Source organism: Ursus arctos, unplaced genomic scaffold, assembly GCF_023065955.2.
Source record: "Ursus arctos isolate Adak ecotype North America unplaced genomic scaffold, UrsArc2.0 scaffold_7, whole genome shotgun sequence".
Lineage (NCBI taxonomy): Eukaryota > Metazoa > Chordata > Mammalia > Carnivora > Ursidae > Ursus > Ursus arctos.
The window spans coordinates 39,375,665-39,397,764 of NW_026623089.1; the positions used below are offsets into that span (position 1 = coordinate 39,375,665).

At 45.3% G+C, this 22,100-nt stretch overlaps 1 protein-coding gene across 5 annotated transcripts in view; it reads right to left on the reverse strand.

Annotated features, from left to right (window-relative positions):
• WDFY4 (WDFY family member 4) overlaps window positions 1-22,100 on the reverse strand; it is a 280,511-nt gene that overhangs the window by 91,726 nt on the left and 166,685 nt on the right. For all 5 annotated transcript variants that reach the window (XM_057308810.1, XM_057308808.1, XM_057308809.1 and 2 more), the window contains 4 exons: window positions 18,819-18,896; window positions 11,171-11,377; window positions 9,696-9,747; window positions 6,909-7,075 (listed from right to left, as the gene is read on the reverse strand). In XM_057308810.1, the coding sequence (XP_057164793.1) occupies window positions 6,909-7,075; window positions 9,696-9,747; window positions 11,171-11,377; window positions 18,819-18,896 (504 nt within the window). The remainder of the gene's footprint in view (window positions 1-6,908; window positions 7,076-9,695; window positions 9,748-11,170; window positions 11,378-18,818; window positions 18,897-22,100) is intronic.

Below are 22,100 nucleotides of genomic sequence, written 5' to 3' on the forward strand. Positions count from 1 at the left end.
TTGTATAAAAAATAATTTTAGTTTTTCATATAATTAAAGAGAATAGCAACAGCAAAAACAACTGCCACTTGAGTCCTGACTCTGGACAGGACTCTGGAAGCCCATTTTGCCACGTGGAGCCTCAGCTCTAAGAGCAGCTCAGGTGGCAGGATACAAAGCACCATCCCCAACAGCACGGTGGCTGACTCAGGCCCATAATTAACATGCATTAAATATACCGCTTCTCATGTCAAACGGAGCTATTCGCAGAGAAATGTGTTTGTGGTTCTGGGAATCATTAATCAATGACGCCAAGGTAGCGCAGAGTAATTACTGTCGCAGGTATCGCTGGGGGCAATCAGAGCTCCCACGCCACACAGACAGGAGTTAAGCCGCTGTCATTCTGGAGCCCCAGGCCTGCCTGCATCCCCCTGGAGTCTCTGGCAGGAACAGGCCCCCCAGAGGCCTGGAAAGAGGTTACAACCCGGAGAGTCTCCTAGACTGTTCTGGCAAAGCACTTCTGAGGTGGCAGGGGAGGGGAAACCGGGGGCTCGCCGTGGGGTGGCCAGCTTATACCATGGCTCGTTGGCGGCAGGTTTTCTGAGCGCAGATGCACACCCGCCTCACGGCCCTGTGTGGCTGTGCTTTCACTGAGAAATTGAGAAAAAGCACGGACCCAAAAGGTCTAATGGAGACGTGTGAATTAGAGGAATCCCAGCTTACAACCAATGCTGGCTACAAACTGTCTCCATACAGGCAGAAAGTGCCAGCCTGAGAAAGACAGAGGATACCACCCCCTCCTTCCAAATATACATACACACCTGCCATGTGCAAACTTTGTTGCCAGAACATGTTCGGAGGACAGGGGTCAGTGCAACAATCCCTCCTTTCTCAACATCCAGCTCCTGTCCTTGACAATAAGGAAAGTGCACGGGAGATGAAGGCCGCAGTGGACCACGGGCGAGGGCATGAGCAGGCGGCCAGGCGGCCTGGAACGTGCTCGGCGCGCTGTGTCCTGGGCAGACATGCCGTGTGTGGTAAGGGACCTGGAGGCCTGCCCGCTTGGACCACTGCTAACCAGAAAGTTTACAAAAGAAGCACAACAGGGCCTGGAGCCAACATGCCTGAGCCCCAGTATGGGAACAGGGCAGTAGGGCGTTAGTATAACTTGCTCAACACAGTGAGCTGGGAGAGCGTGGAGAACCACATGGCTTTCGAGCAACACAGATCTGAGCTCAGATCCCAGCAACTCCAGCTAGCAGGCCCTCCAGGCCCAACTGTCACCACCAGGGAAAGGGAAGTAACAGCCACCCCCACAGGCGTGAGACTAGATGAAGTGCTGTAGCGAAAGCACACAGAGCAAGCTCCAGACATCCAGCTAGTGACATTTTTTGCCACTAACAGCGATAAACAAAGAGCAAAGGGAGGCTCTGAGTCCAGTCTGAGCACTTGTCCTGTGCCCAGCTCCCCTCCAGGGCACGAACTGCCAGCATCGGCCTCCTGGTGCTAGTGGTGGATTTGTTGTGGAAGCCCTCCTGCTCACAGAGGGGCTCGCCCACTAGCCAGGTCTCCAGGGACCCCCGAGTAGTCCAGGTCTTGGCTACAGGCCGTCGGCCCACTCCCTGAGCCCTGCACCCCTGGCTGGCTCCCTGCAGCCGCCTCTTGACACAGTGGCACTCTCCGGTGCGGCAGACCTTTCGTCAGCACACATGCTTCATGGCAGAAAAGGGAAGGACGAGGATGAGTGCAAGCCTGTCCCTGCCTGTAACGAAACCACAGGAAGACTCGGCAATGATGACAGCCACGTGCTGAGGTGGTGCTGGCGGCAGAGTGGGCAGAGTGCGGTGGGCCTGCACCAGACACCAGGACAGACTGCTCGGAAGGCGGCTTCGGCTACAGGCAGCGGGGAGCGGGGGCACAGACCATGAGCACCTGGCTGGTGGAGGTGGGGGAGGGGAGGAGGGCCCGTCAGGGCGGGTCCATCCCCCCCACAGCCAGCCAGGGCCTGCTCCTTGGAGAGCTGTTAGTCTAGACCTGACTCCCAGGATGTTCTCGGTTTCCTGCGGCCTGCTTCCCCGTGCTCCTTCCTGCCCCATGCTTCAAGTTTAGGGACTCCTTCTGTTTCAGGCCCCAAGCCTGCCAACTTCCCTCTTTCTCACAGAATGTTGCATTTTGTGGTGGGTGCAGGAACTCCCATGGGGGCCCCACCCCAGTGGGCCAGGTCTCTCCTAGGCTCCTCGCTGACTCTCTGCCTCATTCTCCACCATGGCAGCAGGACAACAGCCTCACTCAGACCCCTTGAGTCTTGCATTGTGCCCCTGCAGCACCTCGCCTCACAGGAGCACCCCAGGGGTCAGGCCGGCGGGCGCCAGGTTTGAATCAGAGCATTTCATTGTTTGCACTGACAGGCCCTTTCCCACTTCCTCAGGGCCATGAATTAGGCACCTGGGTTTGCACCCCATATCTCCTTCCTTCTTGGAGTGAGAGAACAAATCCTGAGGTACTATTAAAGGAGGAGCAATGGCCTACAGTGATAAGATACTACCCACTGAGAGCTCCCCTTGCATGGAGCACAGAGTTTCGGGTAGGGACACGCAATGCTGGTCAGTCAAGGAGTATAACCCCATTTTAAACATAAAGCAAATGAGGTCAGAAGTGGTTCCATTACTTACTCAAAGTCATTAGGTCTGTACGTGGTGGAGGTGGGATTGGGTAAGTGGGGTCTGTACAAAGTCGGCTTGCAGCCTCTGCCCCACCCCCCACTGACCCCACCATCAGGAGCCTGCCCCTGTGTGGCCCTGGCTGCTCTCCTCCCACACCTCCTTCTCCAGGGAGCAAATGCGTCCAGTGGTTTGGTTCCATTGATCCTGGAGAAACTCAGGCTGAATCAGGAAATAACCTCTCCCGTAATTTACCATGAAACCAGAGGCAACAAGCACAACCCAATGAAGTGAATCAAAACAACTTGTGCAAAGAACAAATGTCCAGATAATGGCAGGAATCACCTTGACCTTTCAGCTGCTCAGTCTCTGGTTCCAGGGAGCTGACATCTGTTTGGGCCCCTGCCCCCAGGCTGTCCCCTCCAGGCAGGCAAGGGGATATACCAAGTGCTAAGTGGAAACACGAATGCTCTTGTTCGCAGCCGCTGCTGGGTTCAGCGTGCTCCTGTCTGCACAGCCTGGAGATCCCTGCTACCATAACAAGCCACGTGTGGTGCTTCTGCTGTGTGACACGGAGACCAAGGAAGACTGAGGTTTAAGTACAAGACAGGGGAAGATGAGAGAACAGTCTCTTCCTGGTCCTGTCCTGCCTCTTGGGGGCTGGCAAAGTCAGTCACCTGTGGCCTTTAGGCTCTTGCCCCCCACCACCTCCAACAGGACCCCTGAGGGAAATGCCACTGAGTGGGACAACCAGCAAAAATAAAACTCTCAGAGGCCAGGACACTTACCAATGTCACCCACCTGCTGCATACACTGAGGCTAAGACTAGCTCTTGGCTGTGACGGTGAACTCCAGATGTTGCCCTCCGCCCGGGCTGGCCTTGGGAAGTATACGGGAGCCAGGCTACCCACAGAAGCTCCCCTTGGAAGCTGAGGACTTGGATTAGGTAGGATATGGACCCCAAGTGATACTAAATGGTAGGCAGTATTCCAAAGATGTCCCCCAGGAACCTCACCCCCGATGTACCCATCAGATACTTATCTAGGTGCTGCTTGAAAGAACCTGCAGAAAAAATTAAGGTACAGATCAGCAGACTTTAGAATAGGGAGGTTGTCATGGATGACCTGCTGGGTCCAATGTACTCCCATGAGCCCTTAGCAACAGAAGAGGGCAGAAGAGTTGGCTAGTGGGAGAGATGTAATGTGACAGGGAGGCAGAAGGGGGCCGGCAAGGTCTGAAGGGGGAGAGGACTTGCCCTGTAGTGGCCGGCTTTGAGGAAGGAGGAAAGGGCCACAAGGCAAAGGATGTGGGTGGTCTCTAGAGGCTGAGAATGATCCCTGTCCGACAGGCAGCAAAGGAACGGGGACCTCAGTCCTATAGAAGCATTTGGACCCAATTCTGCCAACACCTGGATAAGCTTGAAAATGGATTCATTTCCAGAACCTCTTGAAAGAAATGTAGCTTTGCCAACACCTTGCTTTCATCCCTGTGTGACTCTCAGCGGAGAACCAGCGGAACCATGTTGTGCTGGGACTTCTGAGATGATAATGTGCTGTTTATAATCACTAAGTTTGTAGTCGTGTGTTACGGCAGCAACGGAAGATCAATACACCAAGCAGAAGCAAAGCCACTGACCTGTTCTTATCAGAACGATGAAAATAACCAATATGGACACATACAATCCAATACTTCCTTACCCTGTCAAGATTGTAGGAGGGGATAGCTGAACATGACATCGGCTTAAGAGGCACCCTGCCTATCGCGGTTTTCCACCTTCACACTGTAGACATTTTGGACTGAATAGTTCTTTTCTGGTGGAGGGAGGGACTGTCCTGGGCTTCGTAGGATAGTTAACAGTATCCCCGGTCTCTGCCTACTAGAGGTCAACAGCATCCCTTCCCCAGCAACTCATGAACCTGAAAATGTCTCCAGACATTGGCAAATGTCCCCTGGGGATAAAGCTGCCCCCTGCTTTACATAATCTTTTAAGGCCATAAGGCAAAGAAAAGTTTTTATAGAAAAAAACATTGATCCCCTAGCTGTTTTTCAATTGATTACACATTTACTAAATAAGCATTTCTCAAATGAGCACAATCCTATATTAATTTCCAAACCGTTATCAGCTGTTAGTCCTCAGCAGCTGGGTATTATGAATACCACACAGTATATAAATGTATATGTGTGTGTATATGTGATATATATATATACACACACATTTTGATTTCCATTTTTAAAGATTTTATAAAGTAGACCTACTTTACTTCTATAATCAAAGTAAAATGAACATGAATTTAACAGATCTTCATTCATCAGTGTTTACTGAATGTCTACTCCAGGCATGCCTGAGGTTAGGTACCCAGTGGTTCCCTGTTAAGGGGCATCAGTGCAGTGAGAGAGGTAGACAGGTGAAGCGGGGAAGGTTAGTGTGTGTGCCAGGAGCAAGGGTAGGGGTGAGGCAATGGAGACCGCAGGTACTTCAGGTCCCAGAGCGGGAGGCGGTCCAGATGGGCTTCAGAGAGTCAGCGGCTGGGGCAGTGCAGGTAGATGCACCAGCACGAGCCCAGTCATAGGTAGCGAGCTGTGATCGGGACTGCAAATGTGCTCTATGCCTGCAAGCTTTGGAGTAAGCAGGTGTAAGAAGGATGATGTTACAAGATGGCGCGGATTAAACTCTGACCCCAGTCTGAGAGCAGCTAAGGAACTTGATAAAAGTGCTGCAGCAGACCATTTGGCAACGCACTTCAAGCCGGCCCCCTTCTCTCCAATCCCTACAAGGAGCAAATCCCAGTTTAACACCCCCGGGAGCCTCTGCAAGGAACCCGGCCCTGGAAAGGACAGGCTTCATGTCTGCACCTGCTGATGCCCCCTCACAGGCTCGCTGAGCTCGGCACCTGCTCCTGGAAATCCAGGCTGCTTACTCGGTGGCCCTTAGTCCGGATCCACTCTCATCCACCAGACTAGCCCTCAGCTCTCGTACGCTCATCTCTGCGTAGTCCCTGCACGGCCTCCGGGCCACACCCTGCCCGCTCCTCTGTCCTGCTGGTGCATCTCCTTCTCTTACGTCGTGAACGGAAGGGTTGATGGGTGGGACTCGGAGGCCCTTAAACCACCCAGCCTTTAGCAAGAGAAGAGAGCTGGTCCTAAATGGGCTACCTCACGTGTGCCCAGCTCTGAGCAGTCTCTTTGCTTACACTGTCCCATGGTAGACCTACAAGAATTTTATGAAATGGTTGCTCTACATTCGCTATTAAAGATAAGAAAAATTGAGGCTCACAAAGGTTAGGTAACATGCAATTTAGTACGTTGCCAAGTTGGGATTTGAGCTCAGGCTGTTTTACTCTAAGACATAAACTTCATCTTCCATGCCTTCCTTAGATTTGGGTAAGAGGAATCCTCTGCTGGGTCCATACTTTAAGGATCCCTCCGGCCCTAGTCCAGTCACACCAGGCAGCCATGCCGTGGGTCCTCCAACCCCACTCCAGGCATCCTGGGCTGCGGACTTCCCTGCTAACTGCCCAGCCTGCCCCCTGGCCCATGCACTCATCTTCTCCAGGTCCACCCTGCGGAGGGCTGACAGGACCATAAGTGTGCTCACCCCTAGGCCTAAGTGGGCACCCAGGGGAGGCTGGTGGCAGGGTGAGCAGTGCAGGCACAGCCTGGACCTATGGGCTGAGTGTCCAAACACATCCACATTCAATGTGGGATGGATCCCTCAAGGTGGTCAGACTGCAGGCAGGGAGCCAAAGTGCCAAATGATATCAAGAATTCTAAATCTGAAAACTTCCAGGTCTTCCAGGTATTATAAAGGTCAGTGTTGGAAGTTAGAGCATATTTCATAACAGTGTATTAGCTTGATTTGTATATTTTTTTTAAAAAAAGCTTTTATTTATTTATTTATTTGACAGAGAGAGAGAGAGAGCACAAGCAGGGGGAGCGGCAGACAGAGGGAGAAGCAGGCTCCCCGCTGAGCAGGGAGCCCTATGTGGGGCTCGGTCCCAAGACCCAGGATCATGACCTGAGCAGAAAGCAGACACCTAACCAACTGAGCCACACTGGTGCCCCTTAATTTATATCTTTTAAACATCTCAGTGCAGGGTCTGTCAGTTTCCATTTGTGCCCTTGCTCTGGGCCCAACAATTTAGAAGCAGGCCTGTTCTTTTTGCTCATTTTTTTTTATAATGAAGAGAAATATCACCTCCCACGTGAATGAAGAAAGCTTGATCTCATGTCTGATAATTTTTAAAGAACAATTGTGATGGGCTATATTACCTTTTCATGATCAAGGAGCTCTTGTAAAATAACTTGTCTTTCCCTACATAGTTCCAAGAAATCTTCGGAGTGCAGACTTTCACGTAAGGCAGGGAAGAAGGTCAGCTGGGTGCAGTCCACTGCCACCTCCTCTCTTCTGCTCTCAGCTTCCTTTGGTGTCAGGTCATCTGCAGCAGCATAAAGGGACACACGTTTTTGGTGTAAGCCACTTGACCTTACAAGGGATGGTGCATAGTGTGGGCCTGAGTCACTGAGAGAAACTGCAAGGTTTCAGGGCAGGGGTGAGTGGTGTGGATCTCAGCGTGTCCCTCACTAAAGTGGACATCACCCCTCTGACCCTGTGGTGCAGTCAACACACTGTTAGGCTGATTTATTCTGGAAGGTGTGCCCAGGTCTGGCTGCTCTGTAGCTCCAGAGTGACCACAGGGCAACATCTCAAAATTCACCCTCATTAATCAATAGAGAAATTCCTTTTAGGGTCATTTAGAATCTGTTTTTTTCTGAATTTCACTTATTCATTCTTTTAAAAGAGTGGGGGGTTTTTTTCTAATTATGGATGCACTATGATCCTAGTGTAAAAAAAAAAAAAACTTGGAAAATCCATAAAATTGTGAGAATAAATTTAAAATATCTGAGAAGTAAAACAAGTATGGCTCATGCACCCAGACATACTGCTAATAACAAGAGCTCAGATGGAGTAAGTAAGCTCCTTCTCTGTGCTGGATGCTTTTGGTGACATTTTTTTCATCTACTCCTATGGGGTTGCAGATTCTATTTCGACCTCCCTTCACAATCAGGGAAAAGTGGAAGAGGCCAATTACTTTGCTCAAGGTCATATGGTCACAAAGAACTAGAGGCCGAATCTGAACCAAGTCTGTTTCTCTTCCCTGTTCACAATTTGGGTTCTTTACTTCTAATATCTTCTCTGGACGTATAGCTATGTGCCTGCCTGCACACGCATGTACACACACACACACACACACACACACGATTTTTTGATATCATAAGAATCATGCTGCGTCTACTTTTTTTTTCTAGAATTTTTTAAAGATTTTATTTATTTTGAGAGAGTGAGAGAGAGCACAAGGAGAGGGGAGGGGTAGAGGGAGAGGGAGAAGCAGATTCCCTGCCGAGCCGGGAGCCTGATGCAGGGCTCGATCCCAGAGCTGTGGGCAGAAGCTAAATCGACTGAGCCACCCAGGCGCCCCCTCTTTTCTAGAATTTTTTTGAGATTATGAGCACTTTCTCATTCCATTAAAAGTTCTTTAAACTCACCTAAACCAGCTATATAATATTCTATTGTGTGGCTCTTTCAGAATCACCTAATCCATCTCCAATTTTTCAGAGGCACAGACAGTTTCTATTTCTAGCATGAGTGCGCTGTGCTGTGGTCATGTGTGTGCACACCCAGATTATTTCCCAAGCACGAACTCCTGGGCACAGGCATTTGGGTTCCAGCTGAGCACAGACCGCATGGTTTCTGGATCCTGCTCCCCGACCCCGTCCTAAATGTCCACTTGCCGAAAGCAGGCAGGCGCATAGCACGTGACTGCAAGGTTGAGGGGCTACTGGCCATTTTCTTTGTGCTAAGATGCTCACCTCTTTGAGCTCCTCCCCACCTGGGAGTCTCTCAGTTGGATGAATGAAAGTGTCTGCTGGTTTCCCCCATGCACAGAGAACACTGTATAGATATAGACACCCAGGGAAGCACAGGGAAGAACCATAGCCCTTTCTTCTTCCCTGGCTGAGGTCCCTACTGGGGGCAGGGGTCTGCACATCGGGACGAGGGGACTGAACAGCCCATGCCCATAGTCCACATCAGCACATGCTTTCCACCACCGCAATCTCTGTAGACTCCCCCTCTGATCTTGGAGCTGTGGGGCTTAGGGTAAAGAGAAGAGAAGCCAATGGGCATTACGACATTATCCCAAGTCCTGTGCCACAGTGGGACCCCCAAATCAACCTGGGTTCAGGGTCCAGCACCCTCACTTCCGGGCACAGTTACTGCAGACTGGCAAGACAGCAAGCTCAATGCCAAATCCAGTACTTGGGCACTAAATGAGACAAGTTTGATCAGCGCTCGAAGTTGTCACTTGGTTAAGGATAGGACCCTAGCTGCACCTCAGGAGACAATGAAACTCACAAACAGGGAGCGTTTGAAGCAAAGACAGAAACACAGTCTAGAATAGAGTGCAGGTGTCTGTGCGCATGTGCGTGTTGTATTTCCGTGTGTGCACGGGTGCTTGGATGTGGTCATGCCAAATGACCTCTGAAAATAAACCCAGGATTTCCAGCAAAGCCAACCCAACCAAATTTCTCCATGAGAATTATACAAATAAAGAGTAAGTGTAAATATCAAAAATGACTCAAAGTATTTTTTTTTTAGCCTGGGAAATAATAATGACTATTGTAGCTGTCATTGTTATCATCAGAATTCAGTGTAAAAAGTACAAATACCTCTTTAAACCATTTTTATTTTAAAGCATTTTCTTATTTTTTCCTATGTATTTTGGGTCACATACCGAGCGTGTATTTGTATTACTTGGGGATACTTTTAAGGTCTCTCTGATATAGCAAATTGACAAGATAAAATTCTTACTGTTACAACGTTAACGTAAAATTCTTGGTTCCTCCTTATTCTGGAGAGCACAGTAAAGAAAAGAGTCTTAGCACCACCTACTTTAGACTGGCAGCATTTTCTTCTCCAAAATATTATTTCATATTAAATAAAGCCAAGAAGTGGTTTAATGACGAATGAAAAAACAGCTAAACAGATAAATGAAATACCTTGCTTTTCAACATTTGTTTCCGAAACACTGCCGTTTCTGTCTTGGTATTCCTGAAATAAAACCAGAGAAAAGAGAAATGAAATCCGAAGACTACTCTTGTGCCCCCCACCCCATCACACAGACCCACAAACACACACACATGCACGTGACCCCCTGGAATTACTCATATACTCTAGTCTTAGATGCAAAAGGGAGGGAGCTAAATCCTAAAGGACCACAATAAAATGCAAGTATTCATGGTCCCGAGTCAAAGGGGAAAAAACCCACAATCTTCCATTAAGTAGGACTTACAGTAATTACCAAAGATGATGCCAAAATGGGATTCAATAGCATCCCGGATGTCTGTGGTATGGGCCACCCTGGAGAGGGGACCAGGCCCAGGATCTGGGGCTGGGCAGCCTGAAAGACCAGAGACCAGGTTTTCTGGCCAGATTTTGACTTTGTCACTAGCACAGAGGGCAGGATACTTATTTTTCCTGCCTCCACTTCCTAAGGAATGTATTGAGGGAAAAATACTATATAAAACCAGAGGTTTACTGAGAGTACATTAAAAATTCAAGTGTAAATGAAATATAATTTTTTTCATTAAGTTTTATAAAGGATTTAAAGTGGATAAAAGATCTTGAGGTTACAGACTAGAGAATAAACCCAACATTGTATCTCAGGATGAATGCAGAAGGAAATGTCTTGCATTCTAGTGTCTGGAAGGCTGCCTTCTAGAATATCTTGAATTGGAATTGTTCAACGAGGACATGAAAGAACTATTAACAAATTTTTCCATACCCACTCCTAATCCAACCAGCTCCCCATTCTTTAAAAGGCAACACTGTCAGTTTGACAACACAGAGCTCAAACTTCATCACAGGTAACTCCCAGGGACTACCTAGATGCCGTTGGTTAGGAATCCAATATGGCCTCAATGTTGTTTGGATTACATGGGTCACGAGCTCAAGCTTGCAGAAACAGCTGGGTTCAAGATATTTCCACTGTAAAACCTGTTACGAGATTTGGTTGTGTGATAATGCCCATAGCAGGGCTGGTTATGACTGCTCCATGGCCAATAATTTGTACAAACACACAATGGCCATCACTAGGCTCTTTGCAAACACTGATGTCCAGATTATCCCACTGGACTTTTGTGGATGTCCGTGTTGTCCTGGGTTAGTGGTGTCAGAATGAACCACTCCACTATTCATTCAATCACTCATTTACTTATTCATTCAGGCTGTGGTTAGAGCAACCCTTCTATGTACCAGGGAGAAAGAGTGTTTCTTTTCTTCTGTTAAATGGCATCAAGAATAAATTACAGCACTCCTACATTTAACTGTGCACAGGACCCCTCCTGCCTGCCCATGCCAAAGCATTCTCAAAGCACTCCTGATGAAGAGAGCATGGGAAGGAAAAGCAAAGGAGACACTTCCCTACACATTTCCTGCCTGGAAGCATCATTGGTTTGCTGCGTTAAACTCTTACCTTGAACCTTTCTGAACTCAGAGTTTCCAGGGGAGACAAGCGTCTGATGCGTCTCCTCATGCGAGCTGGTCCTTCTCTCCAGTCCAGTTCCCACCTGGAGCAAAGTGTGGCTTCTGCTCTCTGGCCCCACAAGCCCAGCTCCCCAAAAAGCTGCTCCTGAATCCTGGCCCAGGCGTTGGCTGCCTTGATGTTGCCACATCTCTGCCTCTGGAAAGCAGAAGGACGGGGTCACTCCTGGACACATTTCTCATGGGCTTGGGGGTGAACAGACCAAGCCCACTTAACTGTTCGAGAGAAATAACCCCTTCTAGGTGGCCCTGCACACCTGAGGGTGTGTAATATACTCTGGAGCCAGGACTAGGCCAGGAGAAGAGATCAGTTTTTTAGCTTTGAGACCATTTAATCCAGGTCAAAGGAGGAGAAAAACCATCTGCCCTTTGGCCTTCAGAGCAATGTAACTGCTGGGTGCTGTGCAAAGCACAACTAGTCCCAAAGGTCCTGGGACTGTTCATCAGAGTAGACTGGACAGCTATTTTATAAACGGAACGTAGAATCTCACCACAGACCCTACTCTTCAAAAATGATGCTGAGGATACTCCTTTCAGTGTCTGGACCGGAGGTGTGGGGGATTAGTAAATCTGCCAACAATTGGTAGATCTAAACAAGTCATTCCTGTCTCTGGACCTCAGATTCTCTAACTGATAAATGAGAGATTTGGCCTAGATGTTGTTTAAGGGTCTTTTAAATCCTAATATCATAGGACTCTAGAATGTTGAAGAGTTCTAGAATGTTCATAAAAGCTAAAACCTTTGATATAACTGAAAATAATCCCTTACCTATGCAATCTTCATAGTTTGCATACGTGACACTTGACACACCTTCTGCTACAGTGTAACTCGAACCTTCTATAAAATATACCCCTAAACTGCTTTTGTATGCCACACTGAAGTTTTCAACATCACCTGCCAAGGGAACTTTGACACCTGTCTGTTTCAACAGTGGAATCAGCTTTGTCTGCAGGGTGAAATTTTGCAATTATTCAAATACTTGATGGCATTTGCCCTAAAATTTGATTTTAAGTTTTCAGAAAACTAAAAGGTGATAGTGTTAGTGACAAGAAGCACAGATCTCATAAACTTAACATAAAGAGAAAAAAAATCATTATCATACATTAGGGCCGAGCCCCTCACCTGCTGCATCTCATATCCTCTACCCAGTGGCACCACGAGTGAAACTTGAAACTTGTAAAGAATTCCTATTATCCTCATAAACAAATCAAGTCTGGGAAAGGAGAAATGACTTCTCCAAGGACCACCAGGTGATGGAGCTGAGATTCAAACCCAGTCTATCTGATTCCAAAGCCTCCACTTAAGTCTGCCTGCTGATTCCTTTCCTGAGGGCCTGCCCTCATTCTATTAACTCATGATTTCTGATGGTATTACTTCAAAGACTGGCATGGCGGACTTAGAGCTAGGCCTGTAAATGTGGGCCATTTGGAACAGGTAAATCATTCTTGGAACTAGAAAATTCCCATGAAAATACAACAGGGAGTCTGGGTGGCTCAGTCGGTTAAACGTCTGCCTACGGCTCAGCTCATGTGACCTCAGGGTCCTGGGATCGAGCCCCGCATCGGGATCCCTGTTCAGTAGGGAGTCTGCTTCTCCCTCTCCCTCTGCTCCTCCCCCTGGCTCATCCTCTCTTTCTCTCTCTCTCTCAAATAAATAAAGTCTTAAAAAAATAAAGAAAATATAGCAGACAATACAGTGCTTAGTCCATGGTCTTTGGCATCAGATGGAGCTGGGTTGTCATGGTGTTTCTGCTTTTCCCCAGTAGTCTGGTATAAAGGGGCTTCAGCTTCCTCACCAAATGCAGTTAATAATATTACAATAATAATAAAACCATGGGTTTATGGAAGGATTAAATGAGACAATATTTTCAAGAGTTTTACGTAGTGACTTGCCTGGCATAAACAGTATTATTACTGTGAATAAAGCAAATCCTATTTCAAAGCAAGATTATTTTGTTTCTTAAATTCTTATCCAAAATAGTTACAGCATTTTACATAATACTCCAACTGGTTCATAAGGAACTCCAGAAAAATAATGCCTGTCCAAAGCCTTTTACAGGGATTAGGCTATATGAAATGAATACTCATTTGAGAAAAATATTTCAACTCCTTGGAGATTGCCACTGGGCTTGGAATAACATATAGAGCTTCAGAGAGCATGAACAATCCCAAACTATTGGGTTGTCCACCCTGGACTTAAAATTAGTCTTTTAAGAGTATCCTCTTCACCCCCAATGATCTACCCATGCAGCCTGAGGGTTCACGGCTGCCCGAATCTTCATCACAGGGCAAATAAGTTGTCTGGAATACCTGTGGCCAGACAGACGTGTGTCAGTGGTGAGACCTCTCAGAGATGAGTGATTATTTAGTCCGTGATAGAAAGCTACAGGTGGTCCCAGGACAGAGGGCATGAGATGACCAAACAGAAAAGCCCTGAGTTCCCACACCTGCAAGGTGCTCTGTGATGCCCATGTTTCTGCACCAGGTAAGGTCCCCTTTCAGTTTAAAGCTTGATAGAGCCAAATGCCACACCAGAGACTCAGAGACAGGGTTTCTGGTATGTCAGAGGTAGCTATGATTTGGGGCTTAATGGAAACTTTTGGGTAGCATTGATGAGCTTTTCTTCTGGGCAACCAGCCCTTCCCTGCTTTTGGTCCCCCATGCTTTGGAGGGGCTGAGTCCAGCCCTGGCTTCAGTCCTGAATGGCATCTAAATCCGGCTACTCCAAGGGATGAAGGATGATAATGGGACGGGCTAACGTGCATCCTTCCCCGGGATTGGGAACAGTGCTCTCTGCAGCCCATCTGGAGCGGACAGTGTAGAGAGGTGGATGTATGGGTACACGGTCATGGCCACCTGCCTCGAACCGGAGCGCCTTTACGTGCATCAGCCGTGCTCCCCGAGGCAGAGATAGCCCATAGGCACATGGTTCAGCAAGAAGACACAACCTTTGTACTGGTTAGAGAGTGGCTCCCAGGCTTTGCATGAGCCCTGCCTACTTCTAGGATGCACAGCCTGGGAGTATGAGATCACCGGGCTCCCCACCCATGTGCGCTGGCGCCTTTATGTTGTAGGAGTCTCATACATAGCTGTGTGTGTGCTGATGTGAACGTGGGGGGTGTGTGTGTCTGTTTGGGGGGAAGTGTGTGAAAGAGAGGAAGAGGGAGAGAGAGGACTGATTGCTTAGAACAGAGCTCGAATCCCTGGATCCGGCTCTTCTTGAAGCTTGCTTCCCCTAGATTTTTCAGTATGACATAACAGTTTGAGCTGAGTTTCTGGTATTTGCATCTGAAAGTGCTGTGACATTGCTGCTATGAACACTGTTGTACAGGTGCCCCTTCAGATCACTACATTTTGTATCTCTGTAAATACCTAGTCATGCAATTTCTGGGTCTTAGAGTAGCTCTATTTTTAACTTCTTGAGGAACCTCCATCCTGTTTTCCAGAGTGGCTGCACCAGCTTGCATTCCCACCAACAGTGTAGGACGGTTCCCTTTTCTCCGCATCCTCACCAACATCTGTTGTTTCCTGACTTGTTCATTTTAGCCATTCTGACTGGTGTGAGGTGGTATCTCATTGGTTTTGATTTGTATTTCCCTGATGCCAAGTGATGTGGAGCATTTTTTCAATAGCCAAACTATGGGAAGAGCCAAGATGTCCATCAACAGATGAATGGTTAAAGAAGATGTGATACATATGTATATATGTGTGTGTATCTATATCTATATATAATGGAATATTACTCAGCCATCAAAAAATCAAAAAGGATGAAATCTTACCACTTACATCAATGTGGGTGGAACTGGAGGGTATTATGCTAAATGAAATAAGTCAATCAGAGAAATATAGTTATCATATAGTTTCACTCGTATGTGGAATATAAGGAACAGCACAGAGGATCATAGGGCAAGGGAGGGAAAACTGAGTGGGAAGAAATTGGAGAGGGAGACAAACCATAAGAGACTTTTAACTATAGGAAACAAACTGAGGGTTGCTGAAGGGAGGTGGATGGGGGATGGGGTAACTGGGTGATGGGCCTTAAGGAGGGCATGTGATGTGATGACATTGGGTGTTATACACAACTGATGAATTCCTGAACTCTACATCGGAAACTAACGATGTACTGTATGTTGGCTAATTGAATTTATTTTTAAAAAAGAAAGAGCTGGGGCGCCTGGGTGGCACAGCGGTTAAGCGTCTGTCTTCGGCTCAGGGCGTGATCCTGGCGTTATGGGATCGAGCCCCACATCGGGCTCCTCTGCTGGGAGCCTGCTTCTTCCTCTCCCACTCCCCCTGCTTGTGTGCCCTCTCTCACTGGCTGTCTCTATCTCTGTCAAATAAATAAATAAAATCTTTAAAAAAAAAAAAAAAAAGAAAGAAAGAGCTGTGACAAACACTTGATGGATATACAGAAACTGAGCAAGAAATGGCAACAGCCTGTTGGCCCCTAGAGAACCCAAAAGTGCTACAGGACAGTGCCTCTCACATACTAGAAGAAAGGCTACTTCTGGGATGGCAGGCATTTGCAAAGCGCTTTAACCAGGAAAGCCTGGAATGTTTTAAAAACATCACAGGAAGAATGAGGCATTTCCGTACATGATGGTAAGGACTCCCCCACCCCCCCAAGAACAGCATGGTCTAGGCATACAACAGAGCAGAACCAGAGCAGCTGGACCGCAGGGAAGAGAAGAAATATAATGTGGAGAAGGCAAAGGGGAATCTGGGCAGGGCCAGAGGAGAAGAAATGGTTTTGCCAGGACTTCTGGAGCGACAAGAAACTGGGGAGACTGAATATCAGAATTGCCTGATTTACTGGTAATATAATGATGGGATATAATGATGTTTGGATTAACTTCCAGGGCACTGGGTAATGTGACCTTGTCATGCTGTGGGCTCCTGCCATCTCCGGAGACCTCTCGGTTGTGGGTAAATGCCAAGTTAGAGAAGTCTTACACCACCTATTCCTGAGAGCCCTGTGGGCCAGGATCCCTGAATCTCAGTAGCCCCACCCTCCTGGGGAGACCTCACAGAGTACACTTGGGAGAAGCTGTCCTTGAAGAACATGGCAGGTTCCACAAGTCTGATCTCTTTACAGCATCTGGACGTGGCTTTTCTGGAAGTGGAGTGGGGCCTGCACCGGGAAAATGTATTGCCCCTTAAAAAAGCAGGGTGGATGCTCCAGACCCCATTATCTCCGGCAGACAGTGATTACCTCTGCATTCCTCTAAATGTTGAAACAATCTGTCTTAAATATTTAAACACTTGGAAAGTATCCTTATGGATTAGCCTCAAAATACTGATTTTCTCAAAAATACCTCCAACAGTAAAACTCTACACAACTATCTCAAGTATTATCCGAACCCCATTCAGGCCCGCTGCTGAAAATGAGCCAGGTCAATGTTTTAGAAGGCCGGACACATTCCTTCTGGGCTCAGAGCCTCTGCTGAGGTTCTGTCCTTTCCCCCCATGAACTTTCAATCTCACAAATTCCAGCAGAAACTTACAAAGTACCACACAGCACATCTCTCCTAGCCATAAGCAAATCTCCCAGGCTCTTCCAACAGTAAGAAGAGAGATGCTCACACTCTTGACTGGATGCTGTTTTGGACATTTAGACAAACAACATCCTCCAACTTGAAATGGAATAAGTGTGACAAGGGTGTCCATAAATAAAGAATGTAATCTTAAACGATTCATCCTATTTTTCCCCCGATAACAATTGAATTTATTAGCCATATTGCTAATCCTGAAAGAAGTCAGCGAATACAAATGGTGGGACACCGATATGCAAGGGTCTGTCTGAGGGTCACAGGTAAAATGCAAATATTCCAGCAGGGCACCCATCCCGCTGTGAGGTGCAGTCAGCAATGTTGGGGTGGAGGGGGTTGCCCCTGATGAGGCCCTTCTCCAAACTGAGAGTCTGTTTAAGAGCCTGTGCTGCCAGAGAAACCAGAATGCCTCTTGATAGCTTTGACAGTAGCATGTCCTGTAGACCCCCCGAGTCCTCTTCCACCCCTGTCAAGTCTGATAAACTGGCCCCCTCTTTACAAAATAGCCAGGGAGGCTGTGTTGCTAACCTTCATGTTTCTGGGGTGCAGGCCACACATCTCATGAATCCCTAGTCCCAGGGCCATGTGCGGGCTCCTAAATGAGCTTATATGGAGAGAATTAGACCAGGTTACTTGGCTTAAGTTGATCAGAGCCTATTTTGTTTCCCTGACATTTTGGCCCCGCTGTTCCACCTCACCTCACCCCAGGCACAGCCCACGGTTCCTTACACCCTACTGCTCTTCTCTTTGCAGAAGAACATCCTAGCACTGGCCTCATCACCCTGCTTGTGGTTATTTCTTTACTCTTGGTCCCTCTGCTGAGTTTTAAGAACCTTCCAGGCACAGCAGTGGCATGTTAATCTCTGCCTTTCCTATACGTAGCATAGGCTTTGGAACAGAGAAATCATAGAGAAAATAATATATTTAGTATGGTTTTAATACTATATGTTGTGCTCTATTACTAGCAACCATTTTTAAACAACATTTTGTTAACAACAGCATTGACTGAAGATGAACTTCTTGGCCCTTCCATAACTACACACGGGCCATGTATTCCCTGCCAGCCACTTCTGGGTGCTCTACACTGGTTCTTCAGTCTTCACAGTTAGGCAGTATGATCCCGTCTTCGAGATGGGGACCCTGAGGCTCAGACTGCATGCCTGGGAAGAGGCAGATCTGAGACTCAGCTAGAGATCTCCCTGGCATGGTAGACAATGCTCTTTACTCTGACTGCCCAGAAATCACCCCTAGAGAGCTGTTTTAACTACCTAAATCTGCCCTCGTGAGTGGCGACCCCTTGCATTTAGGATAAAATTCGAAAGCCCTAAGGTGGCAGCAAGCCCTTCGTGCTCCAGTCCTTCCTCATCTTCACCCCTCTTCGTTCCCAGCTCAGGTCACCCAGTCACTTCTTCTTCCAGTCAACTGGCCACATCCAGCTCTTTCCTGATCAGGACCTTCCCACATGTCCTCCCTTAGCCAAAAACACATCCTCAAAATACTTCAGCCCATCCTCCTCCTCCTTCAGATCTCAACCTAATGGTCACTTTCTTGGAGGGGACCTCTGATCTGCGCAAGTTAAATTCTCCCCACATCATCATCTCTCATTGTACCTATATTTTCCATGTCTCTTGCTCATCATAGGCAATAATGATCTATTTGCTTGTGCAGTTATTTAATGTATATCCCCCCATAGAGATAGAGTGAAGCTACCAGAGAGCGAGGCCCGGGTCTGCTCTGTGTACAATTGTGCCCCTAGCTCACAGCACAGAGTCTGAGGCACCCTGGCCTCTTGACACCTACTTACTAGTGGATGAATCAGTAGGTAAGAGGATAAACATGCTACATTGTCTCCTCAGCTGCTGACAGCATGGGTCCAAATCCACTGCACAGGTCATGCAAGGAGAACTGAATCATTGCTGACCAATGACTGACTTAGCCAACTAGAATTTAAGCCAAAAGCCCTTCTGATTCCTTATTTCAGAATCAAGGTAGATTCTAGTCTTCTGTGCAGAGAAAAGAGCTTGTTGTTTACCTGCACATGATCTTTGTATAAAGATGCATATAGTTCCTGTCCTCTTCTTCTGTAGTTCTCGATACATGACACAAAATCCTGGAAAAGAAAAGAAGCAAGTCACAGCTTGATGACAGTTGTGATTTTAGATGAGAACTTCCCTACTCTGACCAATTATCATGGGAAATAAGTTACAAGTTTTTTGGTTAAATCAATCACAACCCCATAAATACTTTATCTATGTTGATACTACACACACACATACACACACAGACACACACACACACACACACACACACACACACTCACATACATGTCTAAGGTTTACTTCCACTTCCAGCTATGATGACTTGGTTATAACAGGTCAATCTTCCTCCTAAGAATAACTAGAAAAAGCCATATTGGAATAATCTGCTTTAAGACAGCAGAGAGCTACCAAGACAGCCAAGACTTAAAGAGTCAAGATCTTGGAGATAAAGAAAACTCACTGAGATGTGCCCAATGCCCAATATCCATGATTTTTTTTTTTTTTTGCCCCTGAGATATTTGCAAGTTTTCAAATAACAGAAGAGGTCAAGAAGGTGACCAGAAAGGGATGACTAAGAAGCAGAGAAGCTTAACAGAGCTTTTGGTGCTTTCAGGTGGCTAAGAAGACAAAAACTGGAATTTAGGCTCACCAAGACATCTAGGCCATAAGAGACCAAGAGTCCAGAAATAGGACAGTGAAGTAAGCCCAACTTCCTGCACTGATGTTCTTTAAGTAGTTGTCAACACATAAGCAGTGGGATTTGGAGAAACCAATAGGAGATGGGCTTTAAAGAGGGATCTCTGAAGAGCTGCACCATAGAAATAAAGGCAAATTGGAAATAGACCAGGTCTTAGAAAGCTGAAACCCAACTTCCAATGAGCTCAACTTCATAGTACATTATAGCAATCTGCCCCCACTTCAAATACATGTCAGAAGACGAAGAAAGTCCTTTCTGGAGAACGATCACACCATCTGAAGCCTCTAATGGAGAACTTTCATATGAAATATTCAGTGGTCAAGCAGAAATTACTAGATGTGCCCAAAAAAAGGGCCAAGAGAAAAACGTAATAAAAACATACCTACATGTATCCAGGTATTAGAGTTATCACACATGAACCTCAAAACAATGCAAGTAATGTGGTCCAAAAAATGCAACATGGAGACTTTTGCAAGAGATATGTAATCTATTAAAAATAACCAGATAAAAATTCTAAATCTGTGAAATGAATTAATTGAAATTAGACACTCTATAGTAAGTTTAACAGCAGAGTGGATACACCTAAACAGAGGGTGAATAAACTTGAAGAAATATTCTTGCTAAATATGGTGAGACAAAAATATGGAAAATATTTAAGAGATAAATAGTTAGATACATATATCATATAGAGAAAGCACCTAGCATATGTGGATCGGTGTCTCAAAAGGAGAGGAGATAAAAGAATGGATCAGAAGCAATATCTGAGAAGTTAATGAGAATCTTCCGAAATAGATGGAAGGCATTGAGCCACAGATTTGAGAAATTCTATAATTCTGAAACAAGAAATATACAAAGAAAAAACACATAAGCCCATCACAATGAAACTGCAAAAAAAAGACAAAAAATATTCAAAAGGATAATAAAAAATAAAAATAAAATAAATAAAATACATTTTGAATATTAACCCCCCCAAAATATTCAAAAGGACAGAAAGCACATTATATTATCTTTAAAGAAGCAACAGTAAGAATGATAGCATTGAAACAATGAAATAACATTTTCAAATCCTGAAAAAAAAAAAACTGACCAATTTAAAGTCTCTAGCCAGTGAAAATATCTTTCAAAAATAAAGACAAACTAAAACATTTTCAGGTGAATAACAGTGGAAGAATGTGTCACCATTGGAACTGCACCAAGTGAAACACTGAAGGAACTTTTTCAGTAGAATGAAAATGATTCCATTTTGAAGTCTGAATCTTTGGAATGAATGAAACACTATGGAAATGGTAAATATATTAGTATATCTAAATGGATATTGGTTGTAGGAAGATAATAAAACAATGATAATAACGGGATTTGAAAATGGGATCTGAAAAATGAAGAATTGAAATATATGAAAAAATAACAAGATGGATGGGGTAAATGAAATAATGTTCTAAGTTTTTCAATTAAAAATTTGGGAAAAGGGTCTAATTTACATTAGTCTCTAATAGAGCAAATGTGCATGCTGTTGTAATTTCTAGCGTAACCACTAAAAACAAAATAAAAAAATATGTGACTTCCAGCTAATAGAAGGGATGTACAATAATTTAAAACAGTTAATAATATGTTGAAAGAGAAAAAAAGGAATAAATAACAGATATAAAAGCAAAAAATTTTAAATAAGATGGATTTTAACTAAAATTGTCACTCATTACATAAAATGTAAACAGAATAAATGCTCCAAATAAAAGATAAACAGAGTCACACTGTATCAAAAAGGAAAAACTAAGTAAATGCTACTCACAAGAGACACTCCTTGAAAATAAGGACACAAAAGGTTGAAAGTGAAAAGATGGTAAAAAAAAATAATAAACTGGAGAAACACTAACCAAAAGAAATCTGGTAAAGCCATATAGATGTCACTTGAAGGGGCCTTTAAAGCAAGAATTGTTACTAGGCACAAAGATGGATGTTTCATAATGATAAAGAATAAATACACTAGGAAAGTTTAAGATCTAAACGTGAAGCATCTAATAACATAGCTTCAAAATACATAATATATAGACTAACAGAACTAAAAGCAGAAACAAACAAGGCTACAATCACACAGGAAGATGTTAACTCATCTCTCAGTAACTAACAGAATAAGCTGACAAGAAAGATAGAAATATAGAATATTGAAGAATATAATAAGCAAACCCTATCTCATCAATTGTTTTAAAAAATGCAGAAAGTCAAATGAGACAAAATGCACAAATGGAATCACTACTGAAACCTGCCACAGGATGGAACATGAAGCAAAGGTAAAATAATTTCAAATGACTAATAAAATCACACAGAATATACTTTTTGAACATAGAGGGATTAAGCCACAAATATATTAAATCCCCAAATATTTAAAAATTAAGCAATAATATTTTAAATAACCCATGGATCAAGGAAGAAATCAAAATGGAAGTTAGAAAATATTTTAGCCTAAATGAAAATGAAAATATGACATAATGAAGCATGTATGATAGACCTAAAACTTTTTTGTGGGAATATATGTGATCATCAATGGTATTATTAGGAAAAAATAGGCATGTAAATTAATCAT